General features: G+C 56.9%; 1 protein-coding gene across 1 annotated transcript in view; it reads right to left on the reverse strand.

Moving 5' to 3' along the window:
- GAB3 (GRB2 associated binding protein 3) overlaps nucleotides 1-24,940 on the reverse strand; it is a 79,904-nt gene that overhangs the window by 37,872 nt on the left and 17,092 nt on the right. The window contains exons 2-3 of the mRNA XM_055337436.1: nucleotides 2,791-3,094; nucleotides 90-309 (exon numbers count right to left, since the gene is read on the reverse strand). Coding sequence (XP_055193411.1) covers nucleotides 90-309; nucleotides 2,791-3,094 — 524 coding nt within the window. The remainder of the gene's footprint in view (nucleotides 1-89; nucleotides 310-2,790; nucleotides 3,095-24,940) is intronic.

A 24,940-nucleotide genomic window follows, 5' to 3' on the forward strand; every position in this document is an offset into this window, starting at 1 on the left:
GGGGGGCGGCGGCCGCGTCCCCGCGTGGGGCACGGTGGCAGGGAGGGCCGCGCGGCGCGCCTGCTGCCCGCCCACGCGCGCTAGCGTACCTGGCGTGGCGCGGCCGGCCGCTCTCGCAGTGGGACAGGACCAGGTAATCGGGAAGGGACAGAAAGTCGGCCTCGCTCCGGCTGTCGTCGGCCGCTCCGCGGAGCTCGGCCCTCGGCAGGGAGGCGCCCAGCGCGCGGGCGGCGGGAGGGGGGCCGGGGGGGGGCCCGGCCGGCGGCTGCAGGGAGGCGGGCGGCCCAGGCCAGCGCTCCGCGGGGGCTGCTGGAGAAACCATTTCCCGGGTTGGCGGCGCGGAAGGGCCATCGCGCCCGCTCCGACTTCCCGACAGCGTCCCCGAGGCCAGAGAAGATGCGAATCACAGCTGGTGTTTGTGCGGGCGGAGGCGGCCGCTTCCCCAGGCCATAAACAATGTCTGGGGAGCAAGGCCAACGTTCCAGGAGCGAAGTGTTGAATCAATTAAGAGTAAAAACGCCGAGCATTCTCGGCCTACAGACCGCACTGACGCGGCTGCGCACAGCTTCCTATGGCCCTCGGCCGTAGCCCCGCACTACTGTTTATTCACTCAGCAAATAGACACACACACACACACACACACACACACACACACCTATTTCTATGCACATGCATGTGCATGCTTCCGCATTTTGCACGCATCTATGGCTGCATGTGGAGATACCTACGTCTGTTCACGTCTATGCAGAACGCCGCCTACCGCACCTACCCTGCACGCACCACTCATCGAACCCTGCAAGACACGCTGTGCCCTCACTGGAGTCTACAGACCACAAGAGGAGACAGACAAGTAAAACATAAAGAAAGAACACTGTTAACGAGGTGAAAGGAAAAGGAAAGAAAGACATAGGGTGTGATGGCTGCTGAAGGCGGGATTTCTCAAGGAGCAGGATACTCGCAAGCTGCCAATGGAAAGCCTGCTTGGATTTCCCCTTCGAACCCCGCTGGCGCAACTTCAGGATTTCTGAGTCAGAGGGGCCCGGAGCCGCCTGAGTTCAAGGCCAGGCTCCCCACCTAGCTGCTGCGACCTCAGGCACGCTCCCTACCTGCTGCAAGGTTCCTTCTTTGTAAAGTGCGGATGCTACTAGTGCATACGCCACAAAATCAGCCCGGGATCACCCGAGCTGCTGCACCCGAGTTCAGCAGAGCTCCCGGCCACAGTATGCGCGATGCGTTCACGGGCTGTGGTTGCTGCATGCAGGACCAAACGCTTTCTGTGAAAAGCCACAAGAAAGGCCTTCGGGTGTGGTTCTCAGATGAAGAGGACTCTACTCTTACATCCTCCTAAAAACTAAGGTGGGGGGCTACGGGGACCGATAAAGCTCATAGGGCGCACTTTCTGCTTTCCTCTGACTTCCTGCCAGACCTGTCCACTCTGCCTGGTGCCTGAGTCATTCCTGTTCCTCCCCGGATACCGGGAAACAGGTTACACATATGTCTATGTTTAAGGACAACTCCCACAGGAGGAGACACACAACATGGCACACGGATACACCCAGGGTGGGCTGAAGGGGGGGACGAGGGGGGTGAAGAGGGAGCGGCAGGCCTGGAAGAGCCAGTCAGGGCCGCTCCGCTTGTTTGCACCGCGTTGGACTCCGGCCACGGAGGATGCACTGCAGCCTTGCAGGCGAGCTTCATGTGTTGTGGCAAGGACGCAGAGCTAGCCATCACTTCATTTCCTTTAAATTCACTGCTCTCGAAGCTCAGTAATGGGAGTGCAGAGCTAGCTGCACTTAATAGGCTTCCCGGGTTCGGGAACAGAGGACTGGAGCTCGGGAGGCACCCGCGGGGGCGGCCCAGGGCCCTGCGGCCGACCCACCGCCACCACCTAGCGCCCACTGTGTGTTTCGGGGGCAGGTGACAAGCCTGCTGTTAAGGGTGAAGCCCCCGGACCCTGGAATCTAGGGCTGAGGTTTCCTCTACTAGACCAACGGGCTAAAGGAAATCACACCCCCCATGTCGCAGGCTGAGGATCGGGGCCGGGTGCAACGATGTCAGGGGCCCAACGGCCAACTCCGTGAAGGTACGTGAGCTGTAACGCTAGGCATGCTATACCCGGTGCATCACATAGAAACACATGTGCGTGCACGTGGATGAAAGAGAGAGAGTGAGAGTGAGAGAAAGCAAACGGGAGGCAAAGAGAGCAGGAGAGCGAGCTCACACGTGGCCCAGAGCAACCTCAGAGCTTAATTGGCCCTGCACAGACCTCAAGCTGATTGCAGATAAGAGAAATCTTCCCCGCCCACGAGAAGTGGCCAAGTCCTATCTTTCTACCATCCAGTGCCGAACAACCCAATAGACAGCCGAAGAACTAGAGTTCCAGGAATCATAGAAAAACGCTGATAACTAATAGTTCTAGGAAACCAGCAGCAGCGACAGGATGGGGGAAAATCAGGGCCCTATAGGACACGCTCACCCACACCCTAGTTTTATTGCATCTGGTTGTCTGTGGCTGATAAAGGCAAAGCTGCGGAGTGGCTTCGAAGCCGCTGAAGTCACCTGTAACGTTCAGTGTGTAGCGCATTCGGGCCTGCAGTGTAGACCCAGGTGAAAGAAGCCACCTCTAGAACTGTGGCTTGTGGGAGAATTGCTGACATCCGGTAGCCTGTCCAAGCCCCCTTGAGGAGGTGGGCCTGGCATCAGCCCTGCTTTTCCCGCGCAAGCTCTCCGGTGCACCTGCAGCGCCCCGGGCCACCCCCTGGCGCACGGAACCTCCGACCCTGCTCTCACCTGCACCATCCTCCAGGTGGCCGAGGTTGCAGACCTGACTGATGCTGTACACCCACACCAGCATTTCTACCTCGGTCTTGGCCACCAGATAAAATGTACGAGACGTAGTCTTGACAATGAACACGAAGTTATTCTGAAATTCCTTGCGGACGAAGCCAGGGCCCACGTGCTTCCACACGGCACACTCGCTGAGGTCAATCACGCGGATGGGCTTGCTCGAGTGCTTGTTCCTGTAGTACTCCAGGACGTCGGGGTTGCCGCTCATGCGGCCCCGCCGGAGGACAAACCAGCGCTTGCGCCAGGCCTGCAGAGAGGCAAGTCAACGACACGTTACTGGACCGACCGCTCTTGCTAGTCAGCCTCCGCCAAACCGATTTCATGACAGGGACAGCAGAAAAACAAATCAGCCGTTCCAACAATGAACTGCGAAGTCCACCGAGCTTTGGATTTAATGAGTAGGGCACCGTCTTCAAGTCTGTTTTATTCCGCGATCGCAAGGACGGGTCCCGAGTGGGGAGTGTAGTTCCGGCATTCACACCCCCAGGTCAGAGGACCAGAGCTGTGCAACCATCACCGTCGGTGCAGCAAAAGTATGTACTAGAAAGTACGTATACTCAGGCCGAAAAAACTCTCAGGAATGGATGAGAAGAAAGCTTCCCTACCATCAGCCACCTCAATGCAAAAGCCACGGCCAGACATCGAAATCAAACACAAAGGCGGACTGCCCACCTCTGTATCATCTACCACTGTTACCCAACTTCTCAACAATTGCTCAACGAGAAAAGAAAAATCACACACATTTGACAGAGAGCATGACTGTCATCTGGAGTTCACACCCAAGTGCTTTACCATAACCCAGTTAGTGTCCGAAACTATCCTATGGGAGAGGTAACACCTTTACGTCCGTTATATGTGCGAGAACAGTAGGGTCCAGAGAACTTAAGTACCGGGCCCAGCTGTGGGTAGGGACTGGAACTGACTGCAGTGAGGGTGGAAGGAACCGGTACTGGATGTGAGATTTAAAGAAAGTAGAGACTGGGGCACCTGGGTGGCTCTGTGGTTCAGCACCTGCCTTTGGCTCAGGGTGTGACCCTGGAGTCCCGGGATCGAGTCCCACGTCGGCCTCCCTGCATGGAGCCTACTCCTCCCTCTGCCTGTGTCTCTGCCTCTCTCTCTCTCTCTCTCTCACGAATAAATAAAATCTTTTTTAAAAATAGAGAGGGGGGATCCCTGGGTGGCGCAGCGGTTTGGTGCCTGCCTTTGGCCCAGGGCGCAATCCTGAAGGCCCAGGATCGAATCCCACATCGGGCTCCCGGTACATGGAGCCTGCTTCTCCCTCTGCCTATGTCTCTGCCTCTCTCTCTCTCTCTCTCTCTGACTATCATAAATAAATAAATAAATAGATAATAAATAAATAAATAAATAAATAAATAAATAAATAAAATTCAAAAAAATAGAGAGGGATTTTTTAGTGATATCTGGATATAAAGTGGGAGAGCTCTGGGCCAAAAGATTTTTTTTTTATTTGAAACAGAGAAAGCGAGAGAGAGAGAACACAAGTGGTGTGAGGGATAGACGGAGAGGGAGAGTCTCAAGCCGACTCCATGTTAGCATGGAGCCCGACGTGGGGCTCGATCCCATGAGTCGGAGATCATGGCCTGAGCCAAAACCGAGATTGGGTGCCCGCTCAACTGTCTGTGCCACCCAGGATTTACTTTTAAAGCTGGAAGACCCCTGGGCCTTCACCTCCTAAATGCCAGCGTCTCCCAATCCGGGATGGGGACGCCCCGGGGGGGCAGGTAGAAACCGGTGTCTTCTGCGCATCCTAAAGGCTGGGGGTGGCACAGGGCAGGGACAGTGACCGAAGCCCTGGCGCCCCGCTGAGAGCCAGTGGGACAAGCAGCACGGGCTCGGCGGGCTGCTCTGGCCCACCCCTGGGCCCCGCCATCCCGGGAGCCGTCGCTGGTGTGAAGGGCCGCGCGTGTCCCCGAGCGGGGAGGGCCCCAGATCCCTGGTGCCCGACAGTGCCACGGCGCCTTGCACCTGGGCAGAGCGCTCGCGAGGTGGCAGCGCCGCTGCCCGGGGGTCGGCCTGCTGCAGGCGGCAACCCAGGGAGATTTATCGCCGTGCGGTCTGCTCTTCTGAGCGGTGGCATGTGTGACAGCAGGAAGCGTGGGCTTCTGCCAGGAGGCTTGGTGACCACTGGGACAGGAAGTCTTTTGTATCTCCGGCTTCATTTACGCCTGACACATTTACAAGCACCCCGCTCGGCCCAGGGGCCAGGGGAAGAGGAAGAGCCGCCGTCTGGGGCGTCCCGGCTCCCCCCTCCCGGGACCCCAGGACCCCGAGACCCCAGGCCCGCACCACCTGCTCGGGCGCGGTGGGCACCAGCACGTCGAGGAACAGGGAGGGGGGTGGGCGATCATCCCAGATGAGCCGGTCCGTCGGGGGGTGCCAGGGACTAGAAAAGCCTAGACGGGCCTAGACGGGCAGTTGGGGCCACAGACGGGCTCGCGGCGGGGACTCAGGGACTCAGGGGCTCGGGGCTGCTGGGGGGCCCTGGGAAGAGGAGAGGGGCTGGCGTGCTCGCCGGAAGGCCCCGAGACAGGAGGTACCCCCACAGCCGGGCCTCAGGGAGCCCTCACGGGGCGCGGGGTACCCCCAGCCTTCCGAGGGCAAGGCCGAGAGGAAGTGTGCGGCACTTCCCGAAACGGCCTCGGAAAGGGGAAGCCGAGCGGCGCGCACGGCGGGCCTCGAGTGAACTGCCCACGGGCCTGGGGCCTGGGGTCCGGGGTCCGCTGACGCCGAGCATCTTGCCCACTCATGCATCCTGCCCGAGCGCAGCCAGCCGTGCACCAGTGACCTGCCACATGTGCCTGTCAGACCTGGGCCTGCAGAAGCTTCCAGCACGGCTGAGCTGAGCCCAAACAACAGCCGAGGCAGCGGCCAGTGCAAAGGCCCTGGGGTCACGGTGCCAAGCGAAGCACCCGTGTCTGCCCCAAGCTCACATCGCTGAGGCATGCATTTCAAAGAGGCATCGGCTTCGAGCACACTCTCCCCCAGAACACAGGGCTGGCCCCAGCACCAGACGGACAGCAGGCCCCCTCGCCCCGCTGAGGCTCCTCTGGGGCTCCCCGGTTTCAGGGATCTTGGTTGATTTTCACCGCTGACCATTTGGGCTGCTTGCTTTTTCTCTCCCCACCCTTGTGTTGCAAACCCACCCAGGGGGAGCCCCTGAAACCCCGTACCCTGACCCTTGACCCCCGTAAGAGCAGAACCCCAGGCCCCGGTGAGCACTGTCTACCGAGCACCTCGCACTGTGGCCCCAGGTGTCCTGTGTCACTTCCGGGTCTCCTGAGTGATAAACATGTCTTTCCTCGAAGTTTCCAGACAGCTGCTGCTGAAGGGCATCTTGCAGTCATAGTAAGAACCACAGGGGCCAGTCCAAGCACCACAATGCTGACTGATGGGCTGAGGCTCGCCCCGCAAGGACCAGGAGAGGAGGGGAGGTTCAGCAGGGCAGAACAGTGACAGTCACCCAGTAACTCGACAGTGGCAGCGTAACTCACCAGCACGTCCTCCATCACGTTTCTATTTTACTGATATTTTCTATTTTTAAATAATATTTGATTGATATAGAAAGCACGCGTACAGGGAGGGTAGGAGAGAGAGAAGCAGGCTCCGAGCTCATCTGGAGGTGGCAGTCAGGCAACAGAGACCCCCAAAAGCACTGGGCCAGCACCAAAGTGAAGCTCTTTACAATGAAACCGAGCGGGGCATCTGGCGGAGTGCCAGGGTGATGTCAGGGTGCTTGAGTTCGAGCCCCATGGTGGGTGGAGACATTACTTAAAAATAAACTGAAGGGGATCCCTGGGTGGCGCAGTGGTTTAGTGCCTGCCTTTGGCCCAGGGCGCGATCCTGGAGACCTGGGATCGAATCCCACGTCGGGCTCCCGGTGCATGGAGCCTGCTTATCCCTCTGCCTGTGTCTCTGCCTCTCTCTCTGTGTGTGACTATCATAAATAAATAAAAATTAAAAAAAAACTGAAAAAAAAAAGATCCAATCCAACAGCACCCAGAGGAAATTCTCCAAGCTGACCAGTGTCACGCCAGAGGGACCGGGGAGCCCACCTACAGACCCTCTCCCTGGCCAAGGATGGCACGATTGGGGCTTTAATAAATGTCATGACTACGGTGGCTTGAAACCCACCAACTGGGTTTAAATCCACGCATCCCTCATGATCTTACAGAGAAGAAAGCATCTTTCACCCTCACAGGAGGTGAGGGAACCAACCGCTTCACCCGTCGTGCGAGCTGGTCAGCCAGGGGAAAGGGATGGATCGTTATCCTGCTTCTCCTAGACAAGCCATGCCCCTGGGACGATGAAGGCAAACATCTTTTGATAAATATACTCTAATAAAGGAAAATAAATAACAGAAAGAACACATCACCATCTGCAAAGGGAAGGGGACTAGCAGACTCCCCGCCGAGCAGGGGGCCCGATGTGGGGCTTGATCCCGGGACCCCAGGACCATGACCCGAGCTGAAGGCAGATGCTTCACGCACTGAGCCACCAGGCGCCCCAAGATGAAAGCTTTGAATTATACAGCCTAGGGGATGCTCCTCTGAGTGACAATACAAAAAATGCAAAGAAGGGGATCCCTGGGTGGCTCGGCTGTTTAGCACCTGCCTTCGGCCCAGGGCGTGATCCTGGAGTCCCAGGATCGGGATGGATTCCTACATCGGGCTCCCTGCATGGGGCCTGCTCCTCCCTCTGCCTGTGTCTCTGCCTCTCTCTCTCTCTCTCTCTCTCTCTGTGTCTCTCATGAATAAATAAATAAATAATCTAAAAAAAATGCAAAGATGAGATTTCTACACATGCCGGGGCAGGACTTACTCACAGGGAGAAGGAGGTGGCAACTGAGGCACCGGGTAGCAGAGGTATTTTCCAACTGGCTGTGGTTAGAGGGGGGCTCACCTAGTAATAATTAGGCCATACATTTGTTTTATGTGGTTTGCTATATTTGTGGGGCTTTTCTTTTTCTTTAAGATATTATTTATTCATGAGACACAGAGAGAGACCGAGAGGGGCAGAGACCCAGGCAGAGGGAGAAGCAGGCTCCCTACAGGGAGCCCGACGTGGGACTCGATCCCGGGTCTCCAGGGTCAGGCCCTGGGCTGAAGGCGGCGCTAAACTGCTGAGCCCCCCGGGCTGCCCTGTGGGGCTTTTCTATGATAAAAAGGATTGTAGGGACGCCTGGGTGGCTCAGTGGTTGAGCGTCTGCCTTTGGCTCAGGGCGTGATCCTGGGGTCCCGGGATCGAGTCCTGCATCGGGCTCCCTGCGTGGGGCCTGCTTCTCCCTCTGCCTGTGTTTCTGCTTCTCTCTCTGTGTCTCTCATGAATAAATAAATAGTCTTAAAAAAAAAAAAAAGATTGTAAGCCGATTCCTCTGCAGAGGGCATGTTCCCGGATCCCCCCATAAACGGTTGTGAAGCGCCCACCACGTGCCGGGCAGTGGGCACAGAAGGAAGCAGGGCGCTCTGCGTCAGGGGATCCGTAAGCTCAGAGGATGTGCGGGCCCGAGGGCGGCTGTCTCGGCCCCCTTGGGAGCTGCTCCCATGTCACCAGGCCAGGGCCGCGCCTCGCACTGCTGCACCGAGCTCCCCCTTGTCTCCCCCCGGCCCTCCTCTGCTGGGCAGGTGGCGAGCAGCTCGGGGGGCCGAGATGGGAAGGGGGGGTCAGCAGTTGAGGACAGACCACGAGCGCGAGCGTGTCCTGCCCCAACAGGATCTAGAAAGCAAAACCACTATGCAAACAATCAGCCACAGTTATGACTCAGAGAAACAGAGCACGAGAAAGGGGGGCTGGATTGAAAGCAGGACCTGCATTGAACTCGGCTTCTCCCCCGGCTCCCTGGGGGACCCTGAGCAGCCCCCTCGAGTGCTGCACGCCCCAGCATCTGCACGCGGAGGGGATACGCCTGGGCCTGCCTCCCGTGTGGCGCAGCCGCGGCTGGTGGCAAGACGTTATCAATCAATTTGCAAGTAACTTCTAAAACCAGAAAAGAAAGTGACTTATAAAATGATGATGGGGCTGGCTGTCACCAGGGCACCGGGTACCGCTTGCCCTGGGGAAACCGCTTCCCCCGTTCTGGAAGCCCCGCGCCGCCGGGCACCAAGGGCTCTGCTGCCTTGTCCAGCTCTGATAAGCAAAGATCTGTTCCCCATCAGCCTTTCCTGCCGCAGCCACCGAGCTGACTCACTGCCACCCCACCGGTGTCACCTCCCACAGCAGAAGCCTGCAGCGTCCCGTAAGCCTGTGGAAAAGCGCGTGTGCTCAGTCCTCGAACCTGACGGAGGCTAAAACCGAGCTCCTGCAGGAAGCGGTGTCTGGATCGCAGGTCCGTTCGCTTTTATGGACTTGGCGGCGGAATCACGGACTCCCGTCCTTCCAAGGCCGGAAGCTATGTTGTCCTCCTCTGAAGCCAACCCAGCCTGCTGCCTTCATGACTTACGGACGCCTCTTAGGTCGTGTCTTGACAGTGATCCAGCAGGTTCCATGGAAGCACAAGGGCCAGCGGGGCTGACGTGGGGGCTGTGCAATGGGATCAGGGAAGGGGGCCAAGACTGGAGTCTGAACTTCGCTGTGAAGGGCTGAATGGTGGGTCCCCGGCCCTGCAAGGGCCTGCAGAGCTGCAGAGCTGTACGCTGACGTCCTAACCCGCAGCACCTCAGAGTGGGGCTGTGTTCGGAGACAGAGTCTCTACCAAGATAACTGAGGCCATTAGAGCGGGACGTAATCCAACAGGGCTGGTGTCCTCATGACACCATAGAGGGAACATGTCGCGAACACGCGGAGGGAGGAGACGGCTATCAACAAGCCAGGGAGAGCGGCCTGGGACAGAGCCATCGACGCTGCCCACATCTGGATCTCAGACTTCTAGCTTCCGAAATCGGGAGACAATAAATTTCTGTGGCCTGAGCCACCCAGGTGGTGGCACTTTGTTACAGCAGCTCTGGCAAATGAATACATTCCTCGGCCCTTATGATGTGCTTGAACCGCCTGCGAGAACCTTCCCCTTCCAGCCACACTGGTGCGCCCGGCTCTGGATGTATCTCCTGCCCATAAGACCAACCAGAAAACTACACTAAGTATCCGCATCGACAGCTTTTAGACACTGGGGGACAGTCAGCGCAGGGCTGTGGCCTGTGTGAGTAGAGAAACAAGAGGTGAGCCCGACGAGCACGCTGGCTTGCAGCCGAGGCACATTCCCAGGCCACGGTGCAGGGAGGGGCCCAAGCGCAGCGCAGCTGCCTCGCAGAGCTGAGAAGACAGAGATCGGAATTCGGGATGGTTGAGGTGGCCGACACCTGCAGGGAAAGGAACCGGACGGGAGGGGGTCAGGTAAGGGAAGAGGCCCAGAGATCTACGTCAGGCATTCCCCCATAAGGACTGGAGCGGCACACGACCGAGCACACACGCACAGGGTGAAAGTGCAGGCGCATCCAGGGATGACCGCTGCGGCTGGTGCGGCGGGGCTGGGATGCGTCTCGGCGCTGACCTGCTACAGTGGGCAAGCCTGAAACACTCGGAAAACACCCTAGAGAGGCCACAGCTTAGGGTTAGAAATAGGCCAAACTAGCCCTGCCAGTGTAGCCACTCCAGACCTGCCCTAAGAGGCCTTCAAAAGAAGCCTTGGCGGGGCAGGGAGGGGGGCACCCGGGTGGCTCAGTCGGTTGGGCGCCAACTCTTGATTTGGGCTCAGGCTGTGATCTCAGGGTCCTGAGATGAGCCTGCACTGGGCTCCCTGCTCAGCGGTTAAGCGCCTTCCTTCGGCCCAGGGCGTGATCCTGGGGTCCCGGGATCGAGTCCCACATCGGGCTCCCTGCATGGGGCCTGCTTCTCCCTTGGCCTGGGTCTCTGCCTCTCTCTCTCTCTCTCTCTCTCTGGGTCTCTCTCTCTCTGGGTCTCTCTCTGGGTCTCTCAAAATAAATAAAATAAAATAAAATACTACTCTCACACCTAACTCTGGAAAACGAACAAGGGGTCATGGAAGGGGAGGTGGGCAGGGGGGTGGGGGTGACTGAGTGACAGGGACTGAGGGGGGCACTTGGCGGGATGAGCACTGAGTGTTATGCTATATGTTGGCAAATTGAACTCCAATAAAAAAATTTTTAAATAAACTAAATAAAATATTACTCTCGAGAAACAGGACTGGTTTTGTGGGTTCATAAAAACCTAATCACCAGGATTTCCTCCTCATATATTTATGTGCCAATAACTGGGGATATGGTGGTGAACCAGGGAGACAGGATCTCAAAGCTGGACCTTAGGCAGTCAGGCAAGGCATAGTACTGGACTTTTTTAATCTTTGTAGCTTTTGGTAAAGATTTTATTTATTTACTGGACAGAGAGAGAGCAAGAGAGAACATGAGCAGGGAGGAGGGGCAGAAGGAGAAGCAGACTCCCCACTGAGCAGGGAGCCCAACGATCGAGTGGGGCTCGATCCCAGGACCCTGAGGCCACGACCTGAGCCCAAGGCAGATGCTTCAATGACTGAGTCACCCAGGCGCCCCGGTACCAGACTTTTTAATCTAACTCCGTGAATGCTCTGTCTGGACAGCACAGCACGTTGTTCGGGATTAAACAGGAGTGCGAGGGCAGCCCCGTGGCGCGGCGGTTTAGCGCCGCCTGCAGTCTGGGGTGTGATCCTGGAGACCCGGGATCGAGTCCCGCGTCAGGCTCCCTGCGTGGGGCCTGCTTCTCCCTCTGCCTGTGTCCCGGCCTCTCTCTCTCTCTGTGTCTCTATGAATAAATAAAGTCTTTAAAAAAATAAACTGGGGTGCGAGCGTGATCCGTGGAGCGTACGCAACGTGAGCGTCTGTGGGGTACTAAGGTAATCGGGCCCGAGGTTTACAGGGGATAGACCCGAGAGTTCGCGCTCTCCTCCATCCGTGCACTCTGTGCCTCCCGCGGTGGGGTACACCTGGCGGGCTACAGCGCGCTGCACTCCTCGGGCTCCAGAACTCGCTCCGATAAAAGAGAAGTGACCCGTCTGGGTCGTGTCCGCTGTCGAAAGACCCTGAAACGAGCCGAGAAACACCCTGAAAGCCTCCGAGGCTGTGAAGAGACACCCCCGGGTTAAACTGCTCTTCTGGCCGGAGTGATTACTGTCCCTTTGTTTCAGCGGAACTGGCCCCCTGCCCCCTCTGCACTGGTGAAATCCCAAAGCCATGAAATCATTTCCTCCGCACACGCACAGGCGGGTCAGCAACCTGCCTTCGGAGCCAGGCTTTCCGACTCAGGCCGAGGGGACGAGAGCCACGTGTGGCTGCGTGGGCCGCCGCGGCCCGACCCTGCGGGCTGCCGTCCTCCGGGCCCGCAGTTCCGGCCCTGGCCTGTCCGACGGGGCCGCGCGGGCCTCCGCACCTGCAAGCCCCGGGACGCCGAGCCGGGTTCGGGCGCCCCGACGGCCGTAGGCCCTGCTCTGCCCGCTGCTCGCCGCGGCCTCCGATGGGGGGGGGGGCTGAGGGGCTAGCCTGGGGGGCTGCAGCCCGCATGCCCAGGGACGGCGGGGGCACGGCTGGTCCAGGTACCCGAGCGCCTGCAGCGCCTTGGCCCGCCTGGCGCGCAGGGCAGGGGCGAGCAGGAGGGGCCCCTGCGTGGGGCCGGGGAAGAGGAGGAGGCCGCCGGCCTCGGGGGTCTCAGGAAAGCAGTTTAGGAAAAGCCCCTCAATGCACAAGAGGTCAAGAAAGCACAGGAAAGGAAACCTGGGGCCACCCGGGGGGCTCAGCGGTTTAGCGCCACCTAGGCCCGGGGCGTGATCCTGGGGTCCCGGGATCGAGTCCCACATCGGGCTCCCTGCGTAGGGCCTGCTTCTCCCTCTGCCTGGGTCTCTGCCTCTCTGTGTGTCTCTCATAAATAAACAAATAAAATCTTAAAAAAAAAAAAACTTTCGGGGATGCCTGGGGGACTCAGCGGTTTGGCGCCTGCCTTCGGCCCAGGGTGTGATCCTGGTGTCCCAGGATCGAGTCCCGCATCGGGCTCCCTGCATGGGACCTGCTCCTCCCTCTGCCTGTGCCTCTCTCTCTCTGTGTGTGTGTGTCTATCATGAATAAATAAATAAAATCTTTAAAAAAAAAAAAGAAAAGGAAAAGAAACCTGGAAGACGGGGAGGGGGGGCAGGCAACAGGCACAACCAGATGCTCGGTTTCCACCCGAGGGCGTCACCACTCACATCTGCGGCACAAGGACTCGAGGCTCCAGTGAAGACAGGCTTAGGATGCGTGCCGGCGCGAGGAAGAGGACGCAGGCCGTGCTTCTAGATGGTTCGCAGTGCTCTCGTGGCCCGGGAGCCGTGACAGGGTGTGTCGCCTGCAGGGCCTCACCAGTGCCTGGGGTGGGGGTCGGGGGGGGGGGCAGGAGGGCCTGCAGGGACACAGGCCAAACCCAGAGAGGCGGCTGCGGCCACACGGGGCAGGACGGGCCCAGCCGCAGCATGCGGGCCGTGAGGCGCGGGCGGCTCCGAGCGGAGCTGGGGGTCTGGCGCAGCAGCCCCGTGTGACGCGTGAGCAGGTGCTCAGAGTCCTCTGCACGGGCGGCCTTGCTCTCCCCAACACGTCGATCGGCTTAGACACAGTATCCTGGGAGGCGGGCAAGGCAGCTGGTGTCCCAGAAAAGGAAGCTGCTCCTCAGAGACACGAGAGTCTTTCACTAATCCAAGTTTCATGGCTCCCCTGTCGGTGTTCCAGAACATTCTTTACGTTAAGGGATGCAATAAAAATGAGTGGAAATTAAAGAAGAGAGAAAACAGTGGGAGTTGGCTGGGGACCCCGGAAGAGAGCTGGAAGTGTCGCCAGGCGGGACCTCAGGCTGGCTGCTCCTGCCACCGCTGCAGTCTCCTGGGGGTTTGCGGGGGGCCGCTGACAGAGCCGTACCCTCAAAGGCACTTCATTAGACCCATTCGGCAAAGACTGCTTGAGCCCACACCAGTCCCAGAGCCCGTTCCCCGGAGTTGGCCGTGTCTTCCCAAGTGGAATGTTTCTGTCCCCTTACATACATTCCTCTCTAGAGGCCAGAGGACACGGAGGCGAAAAAGCAAAGAGAAATAAGGCTTGGCCTTGGCTGAGTTGCTGGCTTCTCATTCCCCGCCACCCGTCCTCACCACTGGTCCTCTACGGACTGGCTCCCCCGTCGGGTTTTCCGTGCTGGGTACTTAGTAAGTGCTAGTGAGCGCTCAGAAGACCCAACCAGTCAATCACCGCCTGCCGTTGCTGGGGCCCCCGGGAATCTTGGATGTGCTCCCAGAACGTGAGGTGGAGGGGAGCGCTTGGTAACTACTGGGAGCTCCCATTCTCTTCCCAGTGGTTTCACCGTGAAAATGCTCAGGAAGTTTGGGGTGTGTTTATGGGTTGCAAAAGGTGAAAATCATCAAAGTAACAGAATTCTGGATAATGTTCTACTTTCTCTCCGCCTTCTACTTCCTTGCCAAGGGGGGACCGCAAAAGCCATGGGACCCAAGGGCAGCAGGTCGGGAATTTCCAGGAGCGCGTTACACGGCTCCTCGTTGGCCTGGCTCAGTGCCAGCAGGCCTGGGATTGCTGGTGACCCTTCAGCCTGATGGCCTGTAACCTTCTGTTCACTGCCAGATAGAGCTAGGACTTGTCCCAGGCATGGAATAACTTCCTGCGATTGTCCTGGAGATGGCCTGGCCCACAGGATCAACTGCCATGCTTGTCAACAGAGGCAGAAAAGGCCCGTATCTCTGCAGCGTGCCGGGCCTTGGAAGGAGGAATCCTGAGGAGGAATGTTCAGCAGAGATAAGTGTGGCACGCTACATGACATGGACTTGACCTTCCTCGTGTATCGTCGGGCCAAGTGCCACCGAGTGTCCCGGCCAGTTTTGCATCACTTCGTACATGGCAGGTTCTGGGAGGTCACGGAGACCAGATAATCAACTTTGCAGGTGTTGTGAAGCTGGGAGGGTCGCCAATGCATCAGGTAACGGGCTCAGGATGCGAGATGGCCCGTTGTTCCAAAACCAGCTCAGGAATAAACAGTTGTTTGAAACTAGGAGGTTCTGGGCTAGAGGAAGAGTCTGAGGCGGAGCCGAAACACAAAGGAGGGGACGGAGCCTGAAGGAAGGTTCGGGGACCATAACGCTTGGCGACGGAGCTGGTTGATGGGCATGAGCGTCCGAGAGTCGGCTTTTATTTATTCTTTTTTTTAATTTTTTATTTATTTATGATAGGCACACAGTGAGAGAGAGAGAGGCAGAGACACAGGCAGAGGGAGAAGCAGGCTCCATGCACCGGGAGCCCGATGTGGGATTCGATCCCGGGTCTCCAGGATCGTGCCCTGGGCCAAAGGCAGGCGCCAAACCGCTGCGCCACCCAGGGATCCCGAGAGTCGGCTTTTAAAAGCCACGCTTGTCCCCAAGTGCTGGGGACAGACAAGGGTGGTGGTTACACGCATCGTGAATGTCTGTATATATATTTTTAAGATTCATTAATTTATTTGAGAGAGAGCGAGAGAGAGAGCGAGGAGAGGGCATGAGCAGCGGAAGGGGCAGAGGGAGAGGGAGAGAGAGAATCTTCAAGCAGACTCTCTGCCCAGCACGGAGCCCAACTCGGGGCTCGATCTCACAACCCTGAGTGGAAATCAGGAGTCCCACGCTTAATCGGCAGAGCCCCCAACGCCCCAGTAATGTCTGGAATGCCACTGAACTTCACAATTACAAGGGGTTAAAATAGCCCATATTATATCCTGTGTGTTCTACTACAACAAAACATGACAAGATCGCGGGCCGCCCTGGGGGCTCAGCGGTTGAGCATCTTCCTCTGGCTCAGGGCGTGACCCCGGGGTCCCGGGATCGAGTCCCACGTCGGGCTCCCTGTGAGGAGCCTGCTTCTCCCTCTGCCTGTGTCTCTGCCTCTCTCTCTGTGTGTGTCTCTCTATGTCTCTCATGAATAAACAAATAAAATCCAAAAACTAATAAAAATAAAAAAATAAAAATGAACTCAGTGTAGCCAGAGATCCTCTTGTTTGGCTCAAATACAGGAACTTGGGAAGCGCTTGGGAAAGCTGGGGTCCTGTGCCATGAGCTAGAAGAGCTCTGAGGCCTGATGCCCAGAACCTTCCTAACGGGCCCGACAGGTGCCCGAGGCCCAGAGGACGCTCGGGACACCTTGCTGAACACCTGCGGGAGCACCGGCCCACTGCACAGCGTCCAGATCATTCCGCCCGGACTGAAGAGGCCCATTTAAAACAGGAACTTGGGGGCAGCCCGGGTGGCTCAGCGGTTGAGCGTCCGCCTTCAGCCCAAGGCGTGATCCCTGAGTCCCGGGATCGAGTCCCACGTCGGGCTCCTTGCATGGGGCCTGCTTCTCCCTCTGCCTGCGTCTCTGCCTCTGTCTCTCTCTCTGTGTCTCTCGTGAATAAATAAAATCTTTAAAAAAAAATAAAACAGGAACTTGGGACAGTCCGGGAAACTTGGCAGAGGACTGTCCCCTGACGACGCCGGCAGCTGCCTGCGGGTGTGACCCGAGGACGGGACGCTGCTGCCACACACCCTGACACCCGAACGGGGTGGCAGCGGGGTCCCCAAAACCAAAGACGTCGGCGCGAGGCCACGCTGCGTGTGAGCCAGGGGCGCAGGTGAGGGGTGAGAGCAGCGGGGCAGCTCCGCTCCCACTCCCCAACACTGCCTGTGACCCCACAGAAGCTCCTGGGCCCCAGGGACCGCAGGGCACCTGTTCAAGGGCTGTGTCCGCGCCAGCCGCACACCCACCCCGGGCCCAAGGAACCCGGCCCAGTCCTTGCCGGGCTCGGGGCCTGCACACACGAGCTGCAAGGAAGGACCCATCACGGGGGACAGCTCAGCCACCCCCCACTGACCCCAATGCCCTTTCTCTGTCCAGGGACCCGCGTGCCAGTCACGGTTCACAAATGGGTGTGGAGGGAAGTGAGGAGATCTGGCCGGGACCGCACGCACTGAGACCCGGCGACACCACGCGGCCCGGGTGGGCCCTCCGTGCAGGCAGGCCATCGGGACCCCTCCTCCGCGTGTCTCCTGTCGCCTGAAACCCGCCACCTTCCCACCAGTGGCCCGCTGCGCCGTGACTTCCGAGAGTCCGGAATGGACCAAGGTGAGGACTGTTCACCGCGATCCTGCAGGAATCACTTTCCTGTTTTGGCTAAACTGTGCCCTCTGAGCGGGGTGATGGGACACCTAAGTGACCTAGGTAGGGTCTTTCCATGAGCTGGTTGGACTTTCCTTTCCCACTTTGGGGAACCATTTCCCATTTCCCTCCTCATTCTTTTCGAGGAGTTTCCCAGAAGGGAACATGTGAATTCTGATCCGCTTTAAGTTAGCAAAAGGCTACCTTTTAGACTGATCATTCTATTCCAGATCACTTTTTTTAATATTTTACTTATTTATTCACAAAAGACACACACAGAGAGAGGCAGAGACCCAGGCCGAGGGAGAAGCAGGCCCCACGCAGGGAGCCCGACGCGGGACTCGAGCCCGGGTCTCCAGGACTAGGCCCAGGGCTGAAGGCGGCGCTAAACCACCCGGGCCGCCCTTGACACGGTGTGAAAGTCACCTGTTCTTTCCGGTTTCACAGACTCACACATAAAAACTTGAGTCAAGCATGTGTGTTAGAAGTGATTTTCTCGCAACACGTCCCTCTCTCTCAGTCCCTTCACAGCGTGGAGCAGAGCACGTCAGGGTCGAAGGCTCTGGCCAGGCATGCGAGAGCTCTCGTGTGGGGTGAACGCCGGGGTGCGGTTACACGGCCACTTGAACTTCAGTTTAATTTCTGATTACATGGTTCTCACGGCCAAAGACCCCAAACCACTGATTTCTCATCACACCGAAAAGCCACAGTGTAACAGACTTGCTTCTTGTGAAATAGGAGCTGGTGGTGATGAACCGAAAGAGCCCCGGACAAGGAGGCCTGGGAGGGGACCCCAGAGCAGCCCGTTGGGGGACCCGGGTGGCACGGCCCCGCCGCCTCGTCCTGAGCGACAGCGGGGGCTCGCGTCCGCGGCCGGCCAGGCCACCATCCTACACGCAAGGACACAACATAAGCGCCGTCACCAGAGGACAAGCCAGTGTCCAGGGAGCGAGGGGCTTCGCAAGCGCCGCGGACACAGGCCTCAGTAAGTCACACAAAGGGGCCACGGCAGCGTGGCACACGTGAGAGGGGAGCTCCCCAGCCACAAAGACCCGTGACCTCGATGTCACCCACTCCAGCCCGCCCAGGGGCTCATGGTGGGCAGGGGGAGACACACACCTAAATGGAGGGGGGGACACTGCCTTTGATCCACGTGCACTCGGCCACCCACCCTCAGCAACGGGGACCCCAGCCCAGGCTCGCTGACACGCCCACCGTGCGGGTCCCTGGGTGCCGCCGGCCCCGTGCAAGCTGGAGGCCTTCCTCACTCCAAGATCATAAAAAACATCTATATTTTCTGTTCATCTTTTCTGCTTAATGATTACAGGCGTATAACCGTGAGGCGCTGAACAACCCACGGAAACCAAGAGCTACTGATCTGCTTACAAAAAAGTCAAGACTACCCACGTGGTGAAAGACGGCTCGAGTTGAGACACCGACTGGTCTGGGACCACACCACCCCGCACGTGCCCGATCTCGTCTGACCCACAAGCTAAGCAGGCTCCGGCCCGGTCAGCACTCGGATGGGAGATCACGGGTGTGCGGTGAGCTACGAATTAGTGATCAAAAGACATTAAGAGCCCCTATGAGACACTACAATAAATATAAATGAGCAATAAGGGGAATCAGCAAAACATAGGAATAAGGATTTTGCAGAGGACGCGGCTAGCACCAAATCATATACCCGGGCACACGGATTAAAAATGTGACACCCGGGGCGCCCGAGTGGCTCAGGGGTTGAGCATCTGCCTTCAGCTCAGGTCGTGATCCCACAATCCCTGCAGGGAGCCTGCTTCTCCCTCTGCCTGTGTCTTTGCCTCTCTGTGTATCTGTCATGAATGAATGGATAGATAGATAGATGAAAAATATGATACCTTGGGGCTCCTGGGTGGCTCAGGTCATGATCTCACGGTAGTGAGACTGAGCCCCACATCAGGGTCCCTGCTCAGCAGGGAGTCTGCTTCTCCCTCTCCCTCTGCCCCACCCCCTGCTTGTGCTCTCTCTCTCTGTCTAAAATATATAAATAAAATAAAATATATAAATAAATACAATTATTTTAAAAAAGTAAAAATGGGGGCAGCCCCGGTGGTCCAGTGGTTTAGCGCCACCATCAGCCCAGGGTGTGATCCTGGAGACCCGGGATCGAGTCCCACATCGGGCTTCCTGCATGGAGCCTGCTTCTCCCTCTGCCTGGGTCCCTGCCTCTCTCTGTGTGTCTCTCATGAATAAATAAATCAAATATTTTAAATAAATAAATAAATAAATAAATAAATAAATAAATAAACAAACAAATATAAAAAGTCAAAATGGAATACCTTTGCCATCAGAATGGCAAAATTTTTTCAGACATGTGCACAATGTTGTGTACTCATGGATGTTTATATAGTTATTTGTAATGGCCAAAAATCAGAAAGAACTAAATATGCATCAAAAGGGTGAGTGAAGGGGATCCCTGGGTGGCTCAGCGGTTTGGCGCCAGCCTGCAGGCCAGGGCGTGATCCTGGAGTCCTGGGAGTGAGTCCCACGTCGGGCTCCCTGCATGGGGCCTGCTTCTCCCTCTGCCTGTGTCTTTGCCTCTGTGTGTGTGTGAGTGTGTGTGTCTCTTATGAATAAATCAATAAAATCTTTAGAAATAAAAAGGGGGTGAATGAATTGTAGTATCAATATGCAAGCTGTGCACATATCCCCCCACCCCAGGCTACTCTCCTTCGTGTGACTCTTGGAGCAGTGATGTCCTATCCCATTCACAAGTGTGCCTCCAGAGGAGAGCTCCCACTCCCCAGCTGCTGCTGTCCCATTCTCGTGGAATGCCGTCAACCCTGTGCCCCCAGCCCCCCGATGTCCTCCCCCGCCCCCAAGGGGAAAGCTCGAAGGCCTCGCCGCAGACCCCACTCCCGGCCATCACCTCTCCGACTGCGTCCACCTGGGCTCACTGCTCCCGCTCTCAGGGTATCTCTGACACTGCAGCTCTACACCATGCAAGGACAGCCACGGTGACCAGTCCCCCATGTGGGACTTGTAGACAACGGCTGTTGGAAGCAAGAGGCCCCGGGGGTGGACAGGAGCACGTCCTCCGGTATCTTTCTGTGGTGCTAGTCCTGTCCGTGGTGGTCGTGGAATAGTCATCGCTAACTTCTACCGACTGCTAATGAAGTCTCCGAAAAAGCAGTGAAGGAGAAAGTGTGACCTGTGCCAGTCCGTAGTGCCGTCACCATCCAGGGCATGAAGCATCAGGGGCTGCTGTGATCACAGACCACCAGGGGCGCCTGGCTGGCTCGCTCGGAGGGGCACCTGATTGTTGATCTCGGGGTTGTGGGTTGGCGCCCCACCTTGGGTGTAGTGGTCACTTATAAACAAATAACGGGGGGCAGCCCAGGTGGCCCAGCGGTTTAACGCCACCTTCAGCCCAGGGCGCGATCCTGGAGACCCGGGATCGAGTCCCGCGTCGGGCTCCCTGCGTGGAGCCTGATTCTCCCGCTGCCTGGGTCTCTGCCTCTCTCTCTGTGTCTCTCATGAGTAAATAAAATATTTAAAAAAGAAAGAAAAATCTCTAGAAAAGACCCTTAGGAAACAGACAACCAGATGTGGGCTCCGTGCAGCCGGAGGCCAAGAGTGCCCCCTGCGGCTGGGTGGTTGCGGAGGTGGCTGATGGGCTGACCCTGAGGTCTCTGAGCTCCGCGATGCATGTCCTGTGTCTTCCCGTCCCCGCCACACGCCTGTCGTCACCCCTGCCGGCTCTCCGCACAGCCCTGCAGGAGCCGTGGTGGCGCCGGGGCAGAGGGGCCGCCGTCCCTGTGACCCCCCCAGGTCCCCACCCCTCATCGTCATCCCGCTGTGTGCGAAGGGTGTCGTCCAGCTGCACGACGGCCGCCCCCCCCCCCGCCCCAGCCCCAGGCACGTGGGGCCACCGCGCCCAAGCCTCGGCCAGCTGCCGGCGTCGCCGTCCTCCCGGTGCCCGTAGGGCAGCATCAGAGCCGCGGGGGCCTCGCGGAGCGGCTCGCACAGCGACAGCCTGGCACCCGGCTCCGGGACGGGATGCACAGGGACGGGGACGAGGCCAGGAAGACTGTGTCCCACTGCGGGGCGGGTCCCCGGCCGGCTTGCGCGGGGCAGGGCGGCTGGCAGCTGCTCCCCTGCGGTCCTTCCCCGCGGCAATCGCCGGCTGGGCCCGGACAGGTGACAGCCGCACGGCCGGCCCACGATCGTCACGAGCCCTGTCCCGGAAGCGCCGTCCTGCCCGCCCGGGATGGGAGGACGTCCTCGGAGCGATCGGCCGCGGATGTCGCCAGCCGAGGACCGGGAGCACCGTCCGGGCCAGCGCCCCTCCACTTGCTCCCGGGAGGCCCACGCGGCTGGCGGGGCAACCAGCTACCCCGCACGACTGGGCCCTGGGGACGAGGGCCTGGGGTGGCAGGGGACAGGGAGCGGGGTTCGATGGCCCAGCAGGACCGCAGACGCCACAGCAAGGGGAGGACGAGCCCGAAGACCTCAACTCCGGGCCCAGAACGCGATCCACCGAGTTGCTCCGCTGCGACAGCGCAGAACGACTCAGCTCGGACACCCACGGGCGCGACACGCCGCGCGCTTCCCCGAGCCTCGCTCGTGGCACCAGGAGCACCCTTAAGAAAGCCGGGGGCTGGGTGACGCCTGGCAGGCTCAGTCGCTGGGGCGTGGGGCTCTTGATTTCAGGGACATGAGCTGAGCCCCACGCGGGGTGCACACCTTACCGTGAGTGAATAATAAACCAACAGACGAGACTGGGAAGCTGAGAATTGGAATGGAGAGATCTGAGGCCACTTGGAGGACCCCGGACACCCTAGTCCCCCAACCCCCAAAACACACTGATGCTATGACCAGGAAGTCAGAATCCTCGGGGATGAAGGTGCAGGTCACCTCACCAGGGAAAGAACCCCCATCGGCCGAGGTGCTGGCTGAGCACAGGGGGGACAGGAAACCACGGGCGGCATGAAGCACCCCTGGCTCTGCCTTGCTGGGACATTCTACTGATCTGCCGTCTCCTCCCCCTTTCTTTTCTTTTTTTTTCCCCCTTTCTTTTCCATATTATTTTACTGACGGTGTGTTGGTGACAATGAACTCTACAGCTGAATTCAGAGCTTACAGACTCACGACAATAGGAGAGAGAGTCGCCCCCCCCCCTTGACAACAGAGAAGGAACAGGTCTGCAGCACTGGCAGCAGATTTCTCACCAGAACTAGTTCTGAGTTGTGGTTTGGGGTGTTTTTTCCTGGCTGTTTAACCTCAAAGCTGGTTCTCCAGCCCTTTCAACATTTCTGTGAGCTACCCAGTATCGCTCTGATAAGCTCCTTTTCTGCTTAAATGAGTCGGGGTCAGCTTCGGCTGCTTGCAAATTAAGATGCTGACTGCTACAGCACCCCCATGGACTATGCGGTCAGTCCGGGTCTGTCCATTCCTAAAACACACCCAAGCTGAAGGAAGAAATCAAACATCGATAGAAAAGGAGAAATTAGAGAGCTAGAAAAATTAAAAACTAGAATAACCAAAAAGCTGGTTCTAACCAAAATGAAAATCAATTACCTAGAAAAACCATGAGCTAACCTAATCAACAGGCGAGAAGGGCAGAGGGCAGAACCTTACAATGCAAAGGAAGAGATGCCTCTGGGGAGAGTAAAAATAAACTTGATTTAAGAACCATTCTGTAAAATCATACGTACATGAATTCGATAGCCAGAGTGAAACAGAAACTCATCCAGGAAAAGTAGGATTTACAAAACTGACTTGTGGTCAGAATAAAACAAACTTGTGAGCTGTCCATTTATGATTTCTGCTTTAAATTAAACCGGCACTGGGCGCCTGGGGGGCTCAGTGGGTTAAGCACCTGCCTTCGGCCCAGGTCATGATCTTGGGGTTCTGGAATCGAGCCCCATGTCAGGCTCCCTGCTCAGTGGACAGTCCGCTGCTCCCTCTCCCTCTGCTCCTCCAACTCGTGTTCTCACTTGCTCTCTCTCCAATAAACAAGTAAAATCTTTAAAAAAACATTCTAGTATATGACAAACTTCCAAATTTTCGTATGGACCAAATATGACCTTTTTCTCGAAATCTGCTAAAGATTTTACAGGAATAAATAAAGCCAAATTCAAAGCCAATGACCGACTTCAGTCATAAATACTGCTGCAAAAATTCAGTAGAAAACAGCATGCGGAATTCAGCAACACAATTAAAAAAAAAAAAACACCCTGTCCAGCTGAGGTTAATTCCAGAAATGTTAAAAGGGTTCAATATTTCATGATCTATTAATAGAATTCATTGCTTTGCTAGATTCGATGACAAAAATCATAGATCTCCATTAAAAATGCTGACTTTTTAATCAAATTTAACAATGGTGGATCCCTGGGTGGCTCAGCGGTTTGATGCCTGCCTTCGGCCCAGGTCGTGATCCTGGAGTCCCTGGATCGAGTCCCGCATCGGGCTCCCTGCATGGAGCCTCTTTCTCCCTCTGCCTGGGTCTCTGCCTCTCTCTCTCATTCTGTCTCTCATGAATAAATAAATAAAAATATCTTTTAAAAAATTTTTAATAAAAAAAATTTAACAATAGTTTTTGAAAAAAACACTAGTACAAGACTCAGTGGAATGTATTACTAGCGTGAAATAAAATTTCTTACTGGGGATCCTGGGTGGCTCACTGGGTTAAACGTCTGCCTTTGACTCAGGTGGTGACCTCAGGGCCCTGGGACGGAGCCCCGCATCCAGCCCTGCTCCAGGGGGAGCCTGCCTCTCCCTCTCCCTCTGCCTGCCACTCTGCCTACTTGTGCTCATGCACACACACTCTATCCCTCTGTCAAATAAATAAAGAGAATCTTAAAAAAACATTCTCTTAGGGGATCCCTGGGTGGCACAGTGGTTTGGCGCCTGCCTTTAGCCCAGGGCGCGATCCTGGAGACCCGGGATCGAATCCCACGTCGGGTTCCCGGTGCATGGAGTGTGCTTCTCCCTCTGCCTGTGTCTCTGCCTCTCTCTCTCTCTCTCTCTCTCTCTCTCTCTCTCTGTGTGTGTGTGTGTGTGACTATCATAAATAAATAAAAAAAAACATTCTCTTAGCCCCAAAGCCATTACCTTTAAATACAACACAGTTTAATCGAAGTCTGATTGACAAAGAACTGCACATAATGAATGTGTACAGTTTGATGCGCTTGACCGTTTGCAGACACCCATGAAACCATCACAATGAAGGTAAGAGACGTACCTATCACCTCCAAAAGTTTCCTTCTCTGTGTGGGGTGGTGGTAGAAACACGTGATACGACATGAGCCTTGTGACATGCAATAAATACTGTATTGCTCGGGGATCCCCGGGTGGCTCAGCGGTTTAGCGCCTGCCTTTGGCCTGGGCATGATCCTGGGGTCCTGGGATCGAGTCCCACGTCAGGCTCCCTGCATGGAGCCTGCTTCTCCCTCCTCCTGTGTCTCTGCCTCTCTCTCTCTATGTCTATCATAAATAAATAAATAAATAAATCTTAAAAAAATACTGTATTGCTAAAAAATAAAAAAATAACATAAATAATAAATACTGTATTGCTGACTACAGGCATTACGCTGTTCGATGGATCTCTAGAACACATCCATCCTGCACAACCCAAACTCCATACCCATAGGAGCCAGCAATCCCACTTCGGGGTCTGGACCCTGAAGTACCGAGGTCACTATCTCAACGAGGTCTCTGCTCTCCCGTGGTCAGCGCAGCATCATCCACGAGAGCCAAGAGAGGAGCGTGTGAGCGTTCATCAAACGGTAAAGAAGGAAAATGTGGTAATAGCCACACGGTGAAATATGGCTCAGCCTTACAGAGTTCATCTAGGGCCGCCTGGGTGGCTCACTCAGTTGAGCACTCACCTCTTGGTTTCGAGTTTCTCAAGGGTTGTGAGATCGAATCCCGAGTTGGGCTCTGGCCTCATTGCAGATTCCGCTAGAAGGTTCTCTCCCTCTGCCCTCCCC

Source organism: Nyctereutes procyonoides, unplaced genomic scaffold, assembly GCF_905146905.1.
Source record: "Nyctereutes procyonoides isolate TBG_1078 unplaced genomic scaffold, NYPRO_anot_genome, whole genome shotgun sequence".
Classification (NCBI taxonomy): Eukaryota; Metazoa; Chordata; class Mammalia; order Carnivora; family Canidae; genus Nyctereutes; species Nyctereutes procyonoides.